Source organism: Eschrichtius robustus, chromosome 14, assembly GCF_028021215.1.
Source record: "Eschrichtius robustus isolate mEscRob2 chromosome 14, mEscRob2.pri, whole genome shotgun sequence".
In the NCBI taxonomy this organism is placed as follows: domain Eukaryota; kingdom Metazoa; phylum Chordata; class Mammalia; order Artiodactyla; family Eschrichtiidae; genus Eschrichtius; species Eschrichtius robustus.
Genome location: NC_090837.1, coordinates 12,100,296 through 12,121,924, shown reverse-complemented (window position 1 = coordinate 12,121,924; position 21,629 = coordinate 12,100,296). Strand labels below are relative to the sequence as shown.

General features: G+C 47.4%; 1 protein-coding gene across 1 annotated transcript in view; it reads right to left on the bottom strand.

Annotated features, from left to right (window-relative positions):
- Positions 1-1,192: 1,192 nt before the first annotated feature.
- Positions 1,193-21,629, bottom strand: part of KSR2 (kinase suppressor of ras 2) — a 391,791-nt gene continuing 371,354 nt past the window's right edge. The window contains exons 15-19 of the mRNA XM_068563176.1: positions 17,044-17,140; positions 15,878-16,011; positions 9,719-9,850; positions 3,133-3,262; positions 1,193-1,330 (exon numbers count right to left, since the gene is read on the bottom strand). Of these exons, the coding sequence (XP_068419277.1) occupies positions 1,193-1,330; positions 3,133-3,262; positions 9,719-9,850; positions 15,878-16,011; positions 17,044-17,140 (631 nt within the window). The remainder of the gene's footprint in view (positions 1,331-3,132; positions 3,263-9,718; positions 9,851-15,877; positions 16,012-17,043; positions 17,141-21,629) is intronic.

Here is a 21,629-nt window from a genome sequence, read left to right as displayed (position 1 = left end):
CTGATTTTGGACAACACAGGTCCCAAAGGGGGGTCCGTGGACCACCAGCGTCGGCATCACCTTGGAAATGCCAGATCTTGGGCCCCACCCCAGACATACAGAACGAGAATCCGCATTTTAACAAAGTCCCTAGGTGATATGAACGCACGTTAAATTTTGAGACGCACCGCTCTGGAACGCAGGCTTGCCCCAGCCTTGCCTCCAGCTCACCACGGGCTAAGCCACACTGGGATTCTAGAAATGCCAGCTCCTCTGATGTGAGCCATGGAGGGGCAAACCCAAGATCCCAGAGGCGAGTTTCGAGTTAGCTGCTCGCCTCCTGGGAACATGCCAGCTGCAGCTGAGACCTCTTGGTCGGTCCCCTGTGCAGATTACAAAGCCCTAGACAGGACCCAGATCCTGGGCCTACTGTAGCCAAGCCCTCCCCCAATCCACTGCCGACCCAGGCGGTTTCTGAAAGGACCACACCTCCAGAGTGACCATCTCAAAGCCGGATGAGTGTGAGTGAGGAATCTTGAGGGGCTGACGTTGTGGGGAGAGCAAACTCTAGACTAGGGAGTTGGGACCTGACCTGTGTCCCCAGCTTTGTCACCAACACCCCATGCAGATGTGGGTGAGGTGCTGAACGTCTCTGGGCCACGGTTTCTCCATGTGTAAAAGAAGGAGGCTGGATAAATCTGGAATGGCCAGGAAAGGCATCCATGCACTGATTCTAAATAACTGCTGATGAGTACCACTGAGTGATGGCAGATGCGCTGTGACAGATTAGTCATGTCTGCCGTGGGTACAGGAATAGGACACAGACGCCTTGCCCGTCTATCATCCGTGAAATAGGTACACCCCAGGACTTTTCTACTTTGATGAACAGCTGACACGTAGGGCTTGGTGGGTTCAGGGTACCACCTCACCATGTGATGCTCAGACTTACTGGGGCATCAACCTTCATGAGGAAGAAACAGGCAATGAGGCAGCCATGGTAGCCACAGGGATCCAGGCCCTGTATGGCAGCCTCTAGGACCCAAACTGCAGAGGAGACTCCCCTGAACAGAAACACGGTGGGGAAGGGTGGTACGCTGGGGAGGGAGGTGGGTACACGGAAGGGAGACGGTTGGCAGAGGAGCTGGGGAGGGGAGCAAAAAGGTGACAAAGGCCAGAGGACAGGGCAGTGGGGAGAGATGCTAAGGGGGAACACTTACTCTGCAGACTTCCAGAAATGTCCAGGGTGAGAGAGGCGGCGGTTTCGCTTTGGCAGTTTCTCCAGCATGTCCATGAGCTTGGTAAAGGTAGGTCTCTCTTCTTGTTCAAAGGCCCAGCAGAAGAGAAGAATGTCCTAAAGGAAACCAACATGGTGATTTAACGTTAACTAATAACTTCTTGATTACTCCTTGACATCTCATTGGATTTGTCTGTTTGTCTACCCATTCGTTCCACTGCCAGATTCCTCCATCATCCATCCATCCATCCACCCACCCATCCATCTATCCATCCACCCATCCATCTATCCATCCACCCATCCATCTATCCATCCACCCATCCATCCATCCACCCACCCACCCATCCATCCATCCACCCATTCATCTATCCATCCACCCATCCATCTATCCATCCACCCACCCATCCATCCATCCACCCACCCATCCATCTATCCATCCACCCATCCATCTATCCATCCACCCATCCATCTATCCATCCACCCATTCATCTATCCATCCACCCATTCATCTATCTATCCACCCATCCATCCATCCATCCACCCACCCATCCATCCATCCACCCACCCACCCATCCATCAATCCATCCACCCATCCATCCATCCATCCACCCATCCATCTATCTATCCACCCATCCATCTATCCATCCACCCATCCATCTATCCATCCACCCATCCATCTATCCATCCACCCATCCATCCATCCATCCACCCACCCACCCATCAATCCACCCACCCACCCATCCATCTATCCATCCACCCATCCATCCATCCATCCACCCACCCACCCATCCATCCACCCACCCACCCATCCATCCATCCACCCATTCATCTATCCATCCACCCATCCATCTATCCATCCACCCACCCATCCATCCATCCACCCACCCATCCATCTATCCATCCACCCATCCATCTATCCATCCACCCATCCATCTATCCATCCACCCATCCATCTATCTATCCACCCATCCATCTATCCATCCATCCATCCATCCACCCACCCACCCATCAATCCATCCACCCACCCATCCATCCATCCACCCACCCATCCATCTATCCATCCACCCATCCATCTATCTATTCATCTCAGTTCATGTATTTATCCTTCATCTATCGTCCAGCCATGCATCACTCATCCATTGCATCATCCATCCTTTTACTCATCCACTTTCTGAGCCTATATAGCAAACTAGGTAAATCCTATTATAGAAGGTCTGGGATACATTGAACTCAATAATGCTCCCCAAGGAGTTTCGTGGCATTTTTCTCAAAAAGGAGGGAGAAAAGGGAATCCTGAAGCTTCTATCCACGTCCTAATATTATAAGCACACTTAAAGTCACAGACAGGAAAATTACTCTTAGTAATTGCCTCACTTGAGAAAGGAAATCTAGAGACAGGTAATCCTTAAAAACATACCAGATAATTACGCCTTCCCTGACACATCTATCTTCTGATCAAAAGAGGATTCTTCCTGATGTGTTTTAAAGGATGATTACTAATTTATACTCAGGCTTCTCTGTGTCCATATATCTTGTTCTGAGTTGGATAACACCTTAAAAATTTTATGTAGATCCAAATAAAATTAGAATCATTAATACCAGTGATATCTTAACGTATGTCTTTAAAAAATAACAGAAAAAGAGGGATTCACTCGTTCTACTAGACTCAGCAATCCCTTGCTAAGAAAAACCTGGCCAAGTGTTACTGTGCCCTGATAGCAGGAACCTGAATTGCAGGCATAGTTCAAAAGCTTTGCCTTCTAAGCTCCAAATCATTATCTGACAAGTCTGTGGGCAGGCTTTTTTGTCACCCTCCAGGAAAGCGTTTGCAACCTCATTAACATGCAGGAAAAAGAAGGCCCAGAATTGTGTCTGCTTCTCCCCTCATCCCCCAGACCTGGCACTATCCTGGGACTTACCGAGATTTCTTTTCCCATGCCGATCTGGCTGAGGTTGGGTTTCATGCCTGTGCCCATTTGCCAGATTATTGCCTCTGCTGGTTGGGTCTTGAAAGGCCACTCTCTGGCATGGAGTTCATACCAGATTGTCCTGTTGGCAGACATTGTTTAAGGGTGTGATATGTCACTTGCAACTCTGTGTCCCCTTACCAACACATGCCCACCCGGTCAGCCTGCTGGCTAACCACTCTGGCCCCCTAGTTTCTGCCTCACAGGGCTGGTGTTTTGCTACCTAAGATGTACATAAAGCTTTGTCAATGTCTTAGAAGTCATGCTTATCCCAGGATATCTTCTCTGGTGCCTGAATTAAAATGAATCAAAAGCTAGAACCTGAACAGTCTAATATAATGCGGCTAGGATCTCTGACCCCATGCTTGTAAGTTTAGGAAACTATTTTAAGGGGAATATAAGGGATACAGACAAAATCTCATTTACAAGGATCTTCTGTACACCATTATATAGAACATTGAAAAAAGTAGCAATAACACGATTGTTCAATAACAAGAATTGACACTTCCTAACACCATACATAAAAATAAACTCAAAATGGATGGATTAAAGACCGAAATGTAAGGCCAGACACTATAAAACTCTTAGAGGAAAACATAGGCAGAACACTCTGTGACATAAATCACAGCAAGATCCTTTTTGACCCACCTTCTAGAGTAATGAAAATAAAAACAAAAATAAACAAATGGGACCTAATGAAACTTAAAAGCTTTTGCACAGCAAAGGAAACCATAAACAAGATGAAAAGACAACCCTCAGAATGGGAGAAAATATTTGCAAATGAAGCAACTGACAAAGGATTAATCTCCAAAATATACAAGCAGCTTATGCAGCTCAATATCAAAAAAACAAACAACCCAATCCAAAAATGGGCAGAAGACCTAAACAGACATTTCTCCAAAGAAGACATAGATTGCTAACAAACACATGAAAGGATGCTCAACATCACTAATCATTAGAGAAATGCAAATCAAAACCACAATGAGGTATCACCTCACACTGGTCAGAGTGGCCAATCATCAAAAAATCTACAAACAATAAATGCTGGAGAGGGTGTGGAGAAAAGGGAATCCTCCTGCACTGTTGGTGGGAATGCAAATTGATACAGTCACTATGGAGAACGGTATGGAGATATCTTAAAAAACTAAAAATAGAACTACTATATGACCCAGCAATCCTCCTACTGGGCATACACCCTGAGAAAACCGTAATTCAAAAAGATACATGTACCACAATGTTTATTGCAGCTCTATTTACAATAGCCAGGACATGGAAGTAACCTAAGTGTCCATCGACAGATGAATGGATAAAGAAGATGTGGCACATATATATACAATGAAATATTACTCAGCCATAAAAAGGAATGAAACTGAGTTACCTGTAGTGAGGTGGATGGACCTAGAGCCTGTCATACAGAGTGAAGTAAGTCAGAAAGAGAAAAACAAATAGCGTATGCTAACACATATATATGGAATCTAGAAAAATGGTACTGATGAACCTAGTGGAGGGCAGGAATAAAGACACTGATGTAGAGAACGGACTTGAGGTCACGGGGGGAGGGGGAGGCTGGGACGCAGTGAGAGAGTGGCATTGACATACATACACTACCAAACGTAAAATAGCAATGGGAAACTGCTGCGTAGCACAGCGAGATCAGCTCGGTGCTTTGTGACGACCTAGAGGGGTGGGATAGGGAGGGTGGGAGGGAGGCTCAAGAGGGAGGGGATATGGGGATATATGTATACATATAGCTGATTCATTTTGTTGTACAGCAGAAACTAACATCACATTGTAAAGCAATTATACTCCAATAAAGATTAAAAAAATAACAAGAATTGGTTACATGTATTATGGTAAATCCATAAACTAAGATATTTTTTATTATTATTATTATAACATTTCAAAGAAATTTTGCTGACATAAAAAATGCTCAAAATATAATTTTAAGTGAAAAAAGCAGGACACAAAACTGTATATAAGGTATGTTATGCTTTTTAAATACCACTATATATGTATGGACAAGAGAATAAGAGCAACACAGCAAAATGTTAACAAGGGCTACCTTTCAGTGATAGAAAGGACAGAATTTTTTTCTATTATATTTGTGTTTTCTGAGAAGGAGACTTCCTTTGAAATAGTGGAAAGAAAAAAAAAAACAATCTGAGGGTCAGACTGCCTTGGGTTCAAGTCCTGATTCTATTCTATGCTAGTAATGTCACTGGGTAGGTTGCTTCCCTTCTGAATCCAGGTTTCCTTACTTGCCAAATGAGAATGATGATAAAACTGCAGTGGGAGAATGTTCATCTGGGAGGCGGAATGCCAGAACAACTCGATGCCGGAGTTATTCTAGAGAGATCGACTATGTTATCGTCTGTTTCATAAATCATGACGTTGTAATGACGGAAGAAACGACTGCCTGCTGCAGTGAGCGGCACGTGGGGACGGATGGGGAGATGGGCTGGGCAGTGCATAAGTGACGCTGGGAGGTGTGGGCGGCAGTGAGGACCATGGTGCATGCGTCGGGGTGTTCAGAGGGCTGTACGGTGGGGATAGGTCTCAACTCACTGAGACGATTCCCCAACTCAGGGGCTAACTGAAACAACCCTAGGAAATGATCTTTCCTCTAACCTGAGATGATTTATGTAAATTTGCTTTAAAGAACACGAAGCACTCAGTTATCCTTTTTACTGATAGAGGACTGTATCAAACCAGCTATTTCTAGGGGTCCACCTCTCAGTTAGCATCTTCTCATCCCTCTGGGGCGACGAGGGGTGGTAATGCTCAGGTGTTGGGATGTTGAGTTAGGTGGTCAGGAAGCTCTCAAGTTAAGGGTTGGATGATTCTAGTTTTCTTCATCATAAACAATAACACTTATTGCGTTTTCACTCTGTGCTAGACACTAATCTTAGCCTTCTGTATTTACTATGATTATGGGGGAGGTGTATTAGCATGCCTTTTATTCTGATGTTCTGCTATCTGGGGGCTTGTTGACCCTGGAGGGACTGCCCCTCCCAGGGCTAGCCAATTCCTAGAGATAGTAAAGGACTGATCTGTAAGTGTGCTTTTCATATGCAAACTAACCAATCCAAAGTCCTCCACCGTCCCTCCATCTCCTCTATCAGGCTCTCACACTCAGGGCCAATATTCCCCTGCCCTACTCAGGACAGCCCCCATACCCCAGAGCCCACTGAAATTAGTTAAACTAGCCAATGCTAAGCCAGCTCACCCTGCCTCGCCCATTCCTTCCTGAGAAAACCACAATAACGGCTCTTGCCCACATTTTCTTCCTGCTCCCTCTGCCTCCTGACTGACCCTGGTGTTTCCCCGTGTGGCCCTGTGTGGTATGATGTGCCCTCTCCTTCTGGGAACTGTGAATAACAAACTATCCAGTGGTAGTTGTTTCCTGATCTATTGGCCTCATCAAAACTGAATAATAATAAAACCCACATTTTAAACAAGAAGTGCTATTATCAGCTCCATTTTACAGCTGGGGAAACTGAGGCTCATGAAGGTTACATATCTTACCCAGGGTCATACAGCAAAATAAGAGGTATAGCCAGAGTTGAAGCCATCTGACTACAGAATTACACCATTGGCCATTATGCTGTACTGAGAAACCTACACTCCATCCCATTTGAGGGTCCTTTGTAATTGGGGCAGTGAACTATTTGGGAGGGCAACCCTCTAGCTGATGGTTGGGGCCTAGTGAAGGAGGCACACACACGATGGACACTTAGGCACCACTCATGTGAACGGGGGAAGGGAGCCTATCAGGAGCTTGGCCTTGTGCTGTGTGCCTTACAGGTGTTTTCTCATTCAATCCTTAGAACATCTCAGTGGGCTTTATTATCTTTGATTTATGGCTGAGGGAAGTAGGGCTCTGAGTGGTGAAATGACTCTCAAGCCTGGGGGCTCTGTGGTTAAAAGCTCCAACCCTGGGGTCAGGATGTCCCAAGTTTGACTCCCAGCTTCATTGCTAATTACCATAAGGCAAGTCACTAAGCCACTCGGAACCTCAGTTTCCTCATCTGTCAATTGGGAACAATGGTACCTGCTTCAAAGTGTGCTTCTGAAGATGCCATGAGACAGCACCCATAACAAGCTTAGCACGGTGCTCAATACACTTTTAAAAGTCCATTTTTTGTTCTAAGTCATGCCCCAGCATAATGTCCCCAAGCAACAAGATGCACCTAATTGGCAGGAAACCAGGAGCACCAGGCCCCTCGGAATTCAGCAGTGTCAGGAATAAAAGCCTCATTAAAACTTCCTTTCAAACCTAACTTTCAAGAGAAACTCGCTTGAGGGGGAAGAAAATTGCTAAAGATTAAAACTCCAGTGGAAAACCAATTACTTACTTTGGTACATTTTGTTAATTACATTCTTTTTTCTTTTGCTAAATTGATAGTAAAATATACCAACTTAATTATCGCAATTTGGTTTCAGATAACAATATCTAACAAGATAAAGATTTGGGCATAAACTAATCAGGGCAAGTGACAGCCTCTTAAGGGGCCCAAGTGACAGATGGCGAGAATCCTGATGTGCCAGCAAACACTGCCCCCACCCCGATTTATAGAGAGGACGCAGCAGGGGTGCTTTTCCATGGAAGACGTTCTCTGTTACATCTCCTGGTGGCGCTAAATCTAACTGCACACATCTGCAAGCCTCCAACTTTCCCAAACAGCTTTCCCAGCTTATCTCTGCCAGTCCGTGTAACCGCCCCCATGGTCGAGGTAAGGTGAGGATTAGCATGGCCATCTGAGGGATAGGCGCATGGAAGCCTTCCTGCTGTACCTTCTCAGAGCGTCTGGATCTGCATCTTAGGGCTGCACCCTGGACCCTCTCTCCCTCCTCTGTACTTTCAAAGACATCTCATTCTCTCCCACGGCTGCAGTTACCCTCTCTTTGCCGACAAGTCCTGAAATCTTTCCCAAACTTAAAATGTGTAGATTCAGCCACCTTCTGGTTGCTCCCCTCGGCTGTCTCCAAGGTAGCTCAAACTCACTGTGTCCAAATCTGCTCTCTCTGCCTTCCTGGCATGCCCCAACCCTGCCCCACCTCCAGGGTCTCTACTTTGGTGAATGACACTACTCTCTACCAAGCTGCTTCAGGTAGATATCTGGCATCACCCACATTTAAACCAACAATCAAGCCCTATCACTTCCACCCCCCCAATGCTGCTTCTTATGTCCAATCCCAGCTTTCACACCCACTGGCACTGATTCAGCGGAGAATCTCAGCATCTCCCCCCCTGGATTGGTCAACCGGCCCCAATCTTGTCCTTCTCCTTTCCGTTTTCAACACAGTAGTGATTGTTCTAAAGCTCAAAGTGTGATTATGTCACTCTCCTGCTCAATAACCATCAGTGGCTCCCTACTGCCCTGAAGATGAAAACTCCTTAACTCAGCCTCTAGGTCCCTGCAGAATGCCTTCTTTCCTCTCTAGTCTCTCATCTCACCACCCCAGGCTCATTTTTTCCTGATTCTCCATCCATCAGCTTCCTCTTCTTCCCTCCACCCCTGTTCCCCACATAGTCCTCCATTGTGGGCAATTTGTTCTTTTTCACCCTTGTTCCTTTTCATGTGTTCCTTCTATCTGGAACACTTCACCTTACCCTCACCTGGACTACTTACACTCAATCTTTAACAGAGGCTCAGGAGTCACCTCCTCCAGGAAGCTCTATCTGATCTCCCAGGTTGGATTTAGTTCCTCCTTTCTTCCCACAGTCCTGTGTTTATCCCCAGCATAGCACTTATCACAGAATTTTGTAAAAAAACTGTTTCCTTGTCTGTCTTCCACCAGACAAGAGAGAATAGGGACCTATGGTGGTTTTAAAATGTCCACAAATTGTTTGATACTCCTTCCTGTAAAAAGTAGAGCTTAATTCCCCTCCCCCTGATTTGCTGACTTGCTTCTAACAAACAGAATACGTACGGTAGAAGTGACGATGTATAATTTCTGCGACTAGATCATAAAGGCAATGCAGCTTCTTGCTGCCGTGTTGTGAGGTCACTCAAGCAGCCTTTGGAGAGGCCTGTGTGGTGAGGAACTGAGGCCTCCTGCCAACAGCCATGTGAGCAGGCCACCTTGGAAATGGATCCTCAGCCTATCAAACCTTCAGATGAGACTGCAGCCCTGGCCAACATCTTGATGAGAGCCTAATGCGAGATCCTGAGCCAGTTCAGAACCACTCCCAAATTCCTGGCCACAGAAACTTGAGATAATAAAGGTCGTTTTAAGCCACTAAGTTTTTGACAATTTGTTAATAATAGGCACCTAGTAAACAGCTATTGCACGAATGAATGAATGAATCAGGTAACTTGCCATGGTCACACAACCAGTTAGAAACCAGGCATGAAGGTTTGCTAGGGTCTCTCTACTACAGCCCACTCAGATCCCCCCTAACTCACCCAGAAATCCAGCCACCTTTTCCTCCGCAGACAGATCCCCTGTCCCTTCCAAAATCACTAAAGGAATGCTTTGGGAAGTGCCCCTCTGCCCATGCTGGGGCTCTCAAAAGCCAGGGTGGGCTACCTACCCGAGCGCAAAGACGTCCGAGTGTTTGGAGAAGGGGAGCTTGTCTTCCTCTGTGTCGGGAGACAGCTGGCGGATGATCTCCGGGGCCAAGTGGCACAGCCAGCCGCTCTGGATACGCAGCTTGTCATCACGCCTGGAGAAGCAAAGCACAGAGTGAGCCCCGTTTCACAGCCCAGGGAGGACCAGTCCTCCATCATGGACCCCAAGTCCCTGGACCATCTCTGCTGGCTTTCTTGTGTTCCTCCCCCATCCCTAGCCCCCCATCAAGCACTGCCTGACCTTGTACTTGAGGCCAAGACTCAGTGGGAGGTGCAGAAAAGGCTGATCTGGAGAGAGACACCCAACACCCAAACAGTCATCGTGTCCCTTCGCCTCTGAGGCGCCCCCTTCTCCATCTTCATTTAACAAATAACAGCCGATTCTTGTTATTCGTGGCACTTATGTTCTATAAAGTCTCAGCAAACACTGAATTAGTGAAAACTGAGTTTTTGCTCCTGGAGGAAATATATACATACACACGCATGCACACATCTCAAAAAGATTATAATCTTAAATCCTAAAAACAATTCATCCTAGTCTATTTTATTTTACACAAGAGAAAATGAGGCTCAGAAGTATTACGTGATTTGCCCTGAGGCTGCCCCACTACCAGGGGGCAGAATTGCAAAACCCATCCAACTGGCCCCAGAGCTGGAGCTTCTTGCCCTGCACTGCACCAGCCCATCTCCATCCTCTGGTCATCGCTGATGAGAGCGGAAACAAAACTGCACAGCACCCTCTCCTCGGACCTCAGCTGGGAACATGTGCATCAGTTGACTCAAGTTTTTCACCACCCTGTACATGTCCACGAATGACTATGAATGTGCCATGAGTATTGATACGGGGGTTACAAATAAATTTTAGTGAGTAGGTGAATTTGCAAATATGGAATCCGCGAATGATGAGGACCGACTGTATTTATGAGCACCCACTATGCTTAGGCTCTGTTCTCTGCACTGGGACCACAGCAGTGAACAAGATTGACAAAGTCCCTGCCCTCCTGGAGCTTGTACTTTAGTAGGGGAAAGTGATGACAAATGAACTATCTAAACAGGAAAGATTAAAATAGGAGAATGTATCAAAGATAAGAGGGAGCTTACTTTAGGTAAAATGTGAGCTAAGATTTTCATGACATAAAGGATCCAGCCATATGAACAAGGAGAAGAATATTCTAGGCAGAAGAGAAGTGAGGACAAAGGCCCAAGGCAGGCCCTCTTTGGGGTGTTCTAGAAACCCAAAGAACATCAGTGTAGTGGGGACATATCATGCTACCCCACGCATCCATTAAATTGTACACGACAATTCCCTTGTTGATGGGTCTTAGGTGATTCCCTCTCTCATCATTATAAACAAAGCTGCAATGCACATCCTTGGGTAGGTACCGTGCATATATCTCTCCATCCACATCTACAGGTGGGTGAAATTCTTAGAAGACAAATTCTTAGAAGACAAAGGATACTGGCTCCCTTCTTCATATTGTAAGTCTTCAGCAAGTACAGAGCTTTCTATTTGGGACTGAAATCTGAACTTCTATGAGGTTTCCACTGATTCAAGACTCCTGGGAAAAGGTCAGTTAACACAGGGAGAGTGGGATGGATCTCTCAAACCATCAAGAGTGAGATCATGAAGGACCAGATCCTCCAGCATGTGGGGACCTGCTGGAGACCTGGGGCTGGCTGGATTTTATACATCTTCCAGGGTGAGCTTTGAGCTATTTTAGGTGTGAGGCACTGCTCCCTTAACTGTACTCATGCATATCCCATAATCATGATTACTGCCCTATCTGAACACCTTCCACAGTAGTGCTATCCAACAGAACTTTCCATGATGATGGAAATGTTCTCCATCTCTGCTGTCCAATATGGCAGCCACTAGCCATCATGACTATTGAGGACTTGAAATCCAGCCAGCGCAAATGAAGAACTGAACTTTTAGTTTTATTTAATTTTAATTAAAGTTACAATTACATAGCCATATGTGGCTACCATATTGGAAAGTGCTGCTCTAGACGATCACTTACTACAAATGGATTTTTTTCATTTATATGTATTTTAACAGGTTACCTTCTAATGTGATCGTAAATGGAAACTAGCACTTTTTTAGTACACGTTAAAATTAAGATAAAAAATGTTTGTTCGCATCCTCCCTAAAGTCAGCTTGTGGACCACACGTTTGAGGGGATGAGAGAACCCTGACGGAAGAGGCTCCAGGAGTTTGGAGTTCTGGGTTTGGAGCTGGACAATTCTTCGTGGTGGAGGGACCGTCCTGGGCACTGCAGGATGTGTGGTAGCATCCCTCGCCTCTACCCACTAGATGCCAGTAGCACCCCCTTCCCTGCTGTGACAACCAAAAATGTGTCCAGACATCACAAATGTCTCTGGCGGGTGGGAGAGCCCCAGCTGAAAAAAATCACTGTTCTAATTTATACATAGAACAAGGAAATAGTCCAAATTTCACTTTCAGCTTTAGTGACACATGACGTGCTCCTGTGCTCTACACAGCAGACCTGACAGGACACATCCTCTGCTGGAGCCGGAAAATAGGACTCAAATCCATTGGCGAGCCTGTGAGTTGGCAGGGTCCAACGAGTTCTGGCTTCTAGAATTGGGGACGCCGGCAGGGGTTTAAGGACGCATCTGTTGCTTACTAGCTGTTTGTCCTTGAGCAGACCTGGGTCTCTACTTTCCCATCCAAGTTTGTTTGCAAGATGGGCACATGAACTTGGACTCCACATGGCTGGTGCAAGGATGGAAAGGAGAAGGGCTGGGTCAGCTGCCAGGGACACACGATTACTGGACATCACTATTCCCTAGGGAATTTTTTTGTAGCTTGAGGACTCAGAAATGGAATGGAGATTAGAGTCTAAAGTAAGAATGTCATCTAAGAAAGAGGGGCGGTGGCCTGGGCCAGCCGCCATTCTCCTGGCATGACCAGGCCCTGTGGGGTGGGGTGGAGTGGAATGCTGCTGCCAAAAGGGCAAACGTCCCAGTTCCCATCTCATCCAACAGCCCCCTCCGCCTCCTCCTGACTCACTGGGGCAGTGGAGGTTTGGAATTGTAGGGCTGGGCCAGGAAGAAGGGTGCTGGCCGCTCGATAACCATCATCCTGGGGCGGATGTGAGCACGTGCCTAGAGGGGTCTGGGAGCCAGGCCTGGCACAGACGCCCTGGGGTGTCCTGTTCCCATGGTGATGGACCCATTGGTGACCAACCCAAATCGTCTTCATTATGGTTATTATTATGATCAATAACAGCCTGTGGGCAACTGGCATGATGCCACTGGCATCTCAAATGACACCTTTTCTGGACGACAGCAGAACAGCTGTAGGCAAGGCAATGCCGGGGACGGGCTCAGGGGAAGCCCTGGCATCTGTCTGGATGTTCAGAACGTGCTCACTTACTGCTACCCCCGCCCCTGCCCCAGGCCTGGCTGATCTCCCCTTTCTGGGCACCCAGCACTGTCAATGCCCCAAGGTCTAACTGAGGGAAGGGCAGGAAGGCAAGTAACTCCTGCTGAGCACCTCCTGTATGTCAGGCTGTCCCCCCAACTTAATTCTTATGTGCCCACAATCAGATGGATATCACCCCTGTTCTATGGGTCAGGAAATAGCCTCAAAAAGCTTAAGTGACCCTCCCAAAGCCATGGAGGGAACAAGTGAAAGAACTAACATCCGTTTGATTGCAAGTCTTTAAAACTCCAGCGACTAAATTCCTAACCACAGTTCTACACGAATTCTATAGCACACCGTTTGGGAGCAAAGTTCTGAACTAAGCCCTATTTGCTCTCCAACAGGGAAAAAAGCACAGGAAGCCACTGATGGCTACTCCTGGGTAGCCAGACGCTGTGGATCTCTGGTTGGGAGAGATTGCTGAGGGCTCCCTGGCCTCTTGCAACACTAACGGGGTTTGCGTTGACAGCCAGCCTGGGGCACGGTGGGGGCGGGGGCGGTGTGCTGTCTGGGCGAGAAGGCCAGAAGCCACTTTGCCCTTGACTTGCACTCCCTTCCTGGTTGACACTGGGCCTCCATGAATGAGCTGAAGGTCATTCCTTTTCCCTTTGCTTTCTCGTCTCCCTGTGGCTTCAGAAAACCATGAATCTAAAGGGAAAAAATCAGGGACTTCCCTGGTAGCGCAGTGGTTAAGAATCCGCCTGCCAATGCAGGGGACATGGGTTCGAGCCCTGGTCCGGGAAGATCCCAATGCCGCGGAGCAACTAAGCCCGCGAGCCACAACTACTGAGCCTGCGCTCTAGAGGCACAACTACTGAGCCCGTGTGCCACAACTACTGAGCCTGCATGCCACAACTACTGAAGCCCGCGCGCCTAGAGCCCGTGCTCCGCAACAAGAGAATCCACCGCGATGAGAAGCACGCGCACCGCAACAGAGTAGCCCCCGCTCGCCGCAACTAGAGAAAGTCCGCGTGTAGCAACGAAGACCCAACGCAGCCATAAATAAATAAATAAATAAAATTTAATAAATAAATAAAGGGAAAAGATCAGAGGCCCTCTGGTTTTGGGGGGAGAAGCCACTGACAAGGAGAAAGCGTGTGGACCTGCCACCAGGAGGGAGGAATCTGATTTTTTTTTTTCTTAGGAGCCTTGGACTAGGTTAAAGACAACGCCTGCTGAACCTCTTGTCTTGACACAAATACTTGGGTTCATAGTGAGGTCACCAACTGCTTCCTCTGCCCTTGGCCTGGGGCAATGGAAACAGGGCGGGAGCGACTCCTCAACCAGTAAACCGGAACCTAAGTGGGTTCTTGGCTTCTTGGGTTCTGACTTGATGACTCTCTCCATCCATCCATTGATCCATTTGTTAATCTCCTGTCTACTTACTTTCTTATCTTAGGGACTATAGGTAGTTTTGGAGAGGAATCTCTTTGGGTGGAGTAAAATCTTAAAAAAAACCCGTCAGCTTCTGTTTGTTACTGCAACACACAGGAACAGCTGGATCAGCCTCCACCAGATTTCAGATGGCCTGACTGAGATTCAAGGCACTACAGAGCACGAACAAAATTCACTTTGTTGGGGGGCTCCTGGGTGTACCTCAGAGGGATCAGGGATTCTCCAAAGCAGCTGAAATGGAAGTACAATGAGAGAAACCAGGGCTTGGGGGGTGCTGCCTTTCTGGAGAGGCATACCATTTGTTAAAAGAGGCATGATTAGAGAGAACATGCTGGGTTTAAAGTGTGTGTGTGTGTGAGTGTGTGTGTGTGTGTGTGTGAGAGTGTGTGTGTGTGTGTGTGTGTGTCCCACACTCCAAATTAAAAGCCACAAAGGGCAGACCTTCTGAATTATGGGTTGTTTATTTGGGATCAGGCTGTTTTTCACATGGTCAACTCAAGGTAGCTTGCTCTAGGGTGAGTGGTGGCTGAGAGTTTATTACTTAACAATAGTTAGTGACCCTCCTGGGTGATACTGAGGAGGTATATGCAAATTAATACTAATTACAACAACTGCACAGAAGCTATTGGGTTGGCCAGAAAGTTCGTTCGGGGTTTTCCATAAGGTGTTACACAAAAACCCGAACGAACTTTTTGGCCAGCCCAGTACTATTTGTAGAGCTTGATGGGCTCCAGGCATCGTGCTGGATGCTTGCTGTGTGTTGTCTTATTCTACCCTTATAACGACCCTCTGAGGCAGGAATCATCATACCCATCATTTTTCTTGCAGGAAAGTGAAGGCACAGTTCATAAGTGGCAGAGCCAAGCTGGGCCCCGGGTGGGTCTGACTTTAAATCCCTAGCTCTTAACTACACTCCTGCTGTACTAAAACAACGGGATTCATAAGAAAACTTTGAGCGAGGGTGCTTGGGGGAGCCCAACTTCCATGTGTGTGCTTGGAGTAAGGAGAGTGTCTTCCAGTGAAATTCAAGGGCAAGGGCGTTGCAGGACTGAAGGACGCTTTGTGCCCATTCAGACGCGCCATTTCCAAGACAGGCCCCATGGGACTCATAGTGTGACCTGGGCATCCGCACTGCATCATGGGCTCAGCAGCCTAGCCGCGCAGCTAAGCAACCTCAGGTCCAGCATCGCGTCTAGGTCACTGAAGCCATCTGGGTGACTTCTCATCCCCTGACCGTCATCTGTCAAGAACCCCTCTGGGCCCTTCTACCACCTCTCACCTGCCAGCCTGCAGCACCCCGGAAATGCTGAAGAGCCCAAAGTCTGTGATCACCACTTTGCCGTTGTCGTAGAAGACGTTCTTGGACTTGAGGTCCTTGTGCAGGATTCCCTTGGCGTGGAGGTAGCCCATGCCCTGCAAGAAACAAGGATACAGGGAGCTGCCAGAGGACACCCATGCCCTCACTGCCAGCCTGGCTTGGGTTCACGATTCACACGCCTTGCCTTTCCACTGAAACCACACACTGAACAGCTACAGATCCGGGACCCAAATGCCAAGGTGTGCAGGTGGGGTGGAGAAGGCATGGCGAGTGGGAACAGGCAGGGTCCCCAAGACAGAAATCTGCCACCACCCTCAGATCATAGCAAAACCATCTCCATCTAAGCTCTTCTGCTTCCTGAAGAAGAAACGAAGGAAGATCTCCCCAGAGGGAAAGGGGCAGGGACAAACCTGAAAAGAGGCCCCCAGAGTAAGGATTCCCATCAGCCATCTTCTCCACTTCCATTCTGCAAAATAACTCATCTGCAGGAGACTTGTTCCTTAGATCTACTTAACCCACACACAACTGCAGAATTTCACTGTGCTCAAGACACATATCATGAGGCAATAATCAAGAACATGGAGAAGGGTCTATGGGAGGTCAAGCTTAAGGGTGAAATGTCTAGATTTCTCTTTTTGCCTTAATGAGCAGTCACATTTTTATTTCTTTTTGCAGGTCAGTCCTGACACTTCCAATGGGAAATAAAAACCTGAAGACGATGGACTAACGAGGCACCCACCAGAAAACACAGGATGGTCCTGTTTGTTTTAATCCCAAACAACACCAAACAATTTGATGCTTCCCCAGCAGCTGTGGAGAGAGATGGCTTACATTCATGGGAATTCAAGGCTTCAAGGGGTAAGGGATTCCAGCAATAAGAAGAGTCCCTCCCCCCGGTCTCTGCACACACCCAATTATCATGATGATGGGGCACCAGATGGAAACCAAACATTAGTAGACCATCCTCATGGTTGTATCTCAGCAAAATTCTTACATACACACGGCCTGGTATTGCTCAGGTCAAGTTTAATTTCTTTTAAGCCCAGACTGTTGATCTGAAGCCAGACCATGAGTCTCAGGAGGGGTCTCTCTGAGGTTCAGGGAGGAGGCTCCAGACCCTACGGTACCTTCACAATTTCTTGGGCAATCTGCCTCGTTTTGTTGACATCCAAGACGATCTTGGCATCCCTCACCACAGAATAGAGTGTCCGGCCCTTACAGAGGCTGGAAAGCAAAAGGACAAAATTAATTATTGGCAGTTGTTACGATAAGGGCCACACACAACAGTTATTAAAAGTGACACATAGAGGGAATTCCCTAGCGGTCCAGTGGTTAGGACTCGGTGCTTTCACTGCCAGGGCCCGGGTTCGATCCCTGGTTGGGGAAAAATGATCCCACAAGCCATGCGGCACACACACACAAAAGTGACACACAGAGAGTGGGTGTGTGTGGACATGCCACTATTATGCCTGTGAGATAGATACTAAGCCACCACAGCCTTGCACTGGACCTCAGTTCTGGTTCTGGGATTCGGGTCTGGGAGCAATTCCTTTGGGGTTCTTCAGGATCTTTATCAGCTAACCCCAGCATCCAAGGACACCTGCAGAGTCTAGCCTAGCCCAGAAGCAGGTTTTACCACGTACCGTCTAACACAGGCTCTCACAGGTGAAAATTTGCTTGTAAACTGATAACTTCTGGGGTCCTCAGACAGCACTCAGACGGCACTCTGCCGGCCCCTCGGCCCAGCTGCTCTCACTCACCAGGAGCCACTGGTGTGTGGGGAAAGTGATGAAAGACCAGCAAAGCGGCCGCTGATGTGTACTAAGTACCGTCAGTGAATAATGTATTCAAACCTTTAGACAGGGGTGTGTAAACACCAGTAACACTCCCCCAAAGCAGATGCCTGTCTGGATAGAGGGGTTTCAAACTATTTTCAGCCTCACTGAGCTCATTTCGAGGACCAGTGGTTCAAGATGAATGACAAGATGAAAAAGGACGTTACACAGTGACAGTAACACCTAATTTAATTGCCGGCGTGTTTACCCATCCTTTTCCTCTGCAATGAGCCTGAATCCTGGCGCACACAGACCAGGAACTCGATAAACAGCCCACAAATGAATGAGTGAATGAATGAATGAGTGAATGAATGAGTTCTAGATTCACCATAGCATTCCCCAGCCCCTAGAATCACATCTGGTTCATCACATCCAATATTGGCTGAAGGAAGAAGGAACGACATTAGGAAAGTTCATTTTTCCTCTATGTCTAAATGATGGCATGAATTTTTCTTTTAATCTGTGACTTGATTGCTAAAATATTCTTGGCATTGTATTCATTCCTTTAGTAGTCACCGAGCCCTGCTGTGGGCTTGAATTAGCTGAGATGGTGTGGTTATAGCCAGAACTCAGGTATCAGAGGGATCTGTTTGAATCCCCGCTCTGCTCTTTACTTACCACGTGTCGTTCTGTCTTTGGATGGGTTACTTAACCTCTCTGGGCCTCAGATTCCTCATGTATCAAAGGGAACTAATGATACCCACCCACAGAGTTAGTATGAGGACGGAATGAGAGAAGGAGCAGGTGGGGAGTGGAGCACACTGGTTAGAACAGGGGCCCAGAGTCAGACTGGCTTAGAACCGTGGTTTGTCAGTCAGTGGCTGTGTGACCCTGGGCAAGAGAGCTAACCTCTCTGAGCCTCAGTTTCATTATCTGTAAAACAAGGTCGACAGTTTTTGCTTTACAAGGTTTCTTAGGAGAATCACATGAAATCAGGCATATCAAGGTGTAGGCAACTCTCCACGCCCAACACAGTAAGTATTCATGAAACTCTAGCTATTCTGAGAGGTGGTAAATGATCAATACAATGGTGAACATACACATACTTGTGCGCAAATTATGTATCAGTTACGTACTTATACACACATCACATCCGTCTGTCCGTCTATTACCTATCCACGTATCCACTTACCCACCATGCTACCTATAATCATCCATGATCTTCAACTGAGATTCGTTTCTTCACCTGCTTGAGGTGAGATTCCCAGGGTAGCTGACTCACAGGGAGTCGGATTCGCCCGCCTGTCCAGGGTTGCCCAGTAAGTCGGCGAGGGGCAGCCATGGTGACTCAGGGCTGTCCCCGCTTGTTGTCTCAGGCACTGGGTTTGCTACTGCTGGAGGTGAGGTGGAGGGGGGCAGTGGGTTGCACAGCCAATTAGACCACAGTGACATTTAAGTATTAGGGATGGCGGAGACCGTGGGTGGATTCCCTCCCCTGGAGACTCTGTTCTTGAACAGCCACCTACACTCTTTACAGGCCAGAGCCCAGAAGAAATATGTCCCCACTGCAGACGGCCAAGCGAACAATCGCAACAGGCTCCAAGCCTCCCAGACTCTCAGTGTAACTGCACAGAAGTTGCAGCCTCCAATTGTCCATCCCTGTCTCCTTTCCCCTGGTCACATTCTCCTTTCCAGCTGCAGCTGCTAAAGTCTTTGCTTCTCTCACTACCTTATGGCATCTGGAGCCCCTGAACGAACACACACACACACACACACACACACACACACACACACACCTGCGCGTGCACACTGGCTGGTAAGATATCAACTGGTACGACCACAGCTCGCACTTTTACTTAAGTGAAACATACAAATAAGCCATAACCAGCAATTCCTCTCCTAAGTATGTATCCAGAAGGCATGCACACTCATATTCACCTATAGACATGTACCAGAATGTACTAGAATATTCTAGAATGTTAATAGCAACCCATTCATAATAGCCCCAAACTGGAACCTACCCAAATGTTCACTGACAGAAAAATGGATAAATTATGATATATCTGTATAACAAAATATACTCATACTGGACTGTTAATAAGCAAACTACTGCTAATCGCAAAAGACATGAAGTTCTAAACCTAATGTTGAGCAAAAGAAGCCACACACACACTGAATGACTCCATTTATATAAAGTGCAAAAGCAGACAAAACTGGTCCATGTGTTAGAAGTCAGCACAGCAGTGACCCTTGGTGGGTGGGGAGGATGGAGAGGGGGTGGGGGAGCTGGGGGCAGGTGATGCTCTGCGTTTTGATTTGGGTGTTGGTTATATGGATGTGCATTTAGTGGAAATTAATCGGGCTGCGCTCTTAGGATCTGCACACTTTGGTAGGTACGTTATCCTTCCAAAAACAATTTACTTTAAAAAAAATCAGCGAGGAAAGGATGAACAATTAATACAACAGTGTTAAGCTTTAAAATCTAAGCCAATATTGACACCCCAGGTAACTATTTCTAAATGCTTCACACAGCCCCGAGGGGCAGCATCTAGAGGGACATGAGGGGCTCCAGGCCTGGCTGTGCCTGCTCAGGTGTTTATCGGACGCTGAGTTGAAGGTGAGGGCTGAGCTCTAAGCAGCAGCAGGCATTAGGCAGGTGTCCAGGGTGCCCAAGGCTCCAATTGTCCAGGCAAGTTAGTCCAACTATCCACGGCAACTGCTCCGAGCTTGGGATTTCTGTGGCTAACGCCAGTGCCCTAAAAGCTGCTTGTGCTTGGGTGGTGGGGAAGGGAAGCGAGGAGAGGATGAAGGTTTACTGAGCACATGTGGGACCTCTCTCACATCCAGGCATCCTTCCCAGCATCCCTGCAGGGTCCACGTTATCACCCACCTCTTACAGGTGAGGATGTGGAGACCCAGAGGGGTGGAGGACCTGCTCACAGACACATGGCCATGGTGCCAGCCTGTTCCTGATCTCTCATCTCATCCACAGTGTGGGCGCCCTGTTATTGGACATGATTTTGGGGCCATGAAAGAGACACACAGCCGAGGGAACCCAAATCCCAACTCTACCATTTACTGCTTGTCGGGTGACCTCGGGAAGTGACTTCAACCTCAGCTTCCTCATCTGTAAAATGGGGACAACAGAAACAATACGAGCTAACGTGGACTGAGCCCTTTCTATGTGCCTGACGCCAGCCTAAGCACAAGAGCCCCAGGAGGTGGGTACTCTCGAGGTATTTCATTGATTCCAATGTGCATTTCCTCATATTGTAACTAACATCTCTGAAATCAGAATGTGTTTTGCATTCGTTGACAGGTCACAGTTTCACGGGCACTGCCCTTCTCTCTTCGTAGTATATAAAAGAAGCGGCGCATATTCTAATTGACGGCATCTTTGATTTAATCAAGTTCGGGATCAGCCCCATTTTTACAGATGAGGGAACTGAGGCTCAGAGAGGTTAAGCAGAGCTGATTTGAACCCAGGAAGGCTGGCTCCAGAGTCTACGCTCTTAACCCCCATCTTTTGTTTCTTAACAATTTTCTCAGACTCCAGCACATCATAGGCCCTCAGTGAATGGTAGCTACAATATCACTACTAACATCACCCATGGCAATGAAGATTAATGAGGTCCGCAGGCGTCAGTAGCAGAGTCAGTCTGGACGTCAAGAGAAGGTGTTTCAGTGGTTTAAGGATATTTAGTACCTCCCTAGCTTCTGGGGCAGTAGGCCCAAGCACTAGTGTACACACAGTATCTCCCTCTGCAACAAAGATCATGTTTTTCCAAGAAGAGAGGCAAAACTGGGAATTTTCCACCTTATCTGCAGGTCAACATCTCTTCCGACCATGGCCCCAGGCACCTCAAATAATGCTGTTTTTGACCCCATATCTCAGGTGACACAGTAAACCTATGGCCCAGATGGCAAGGCAAATGAAA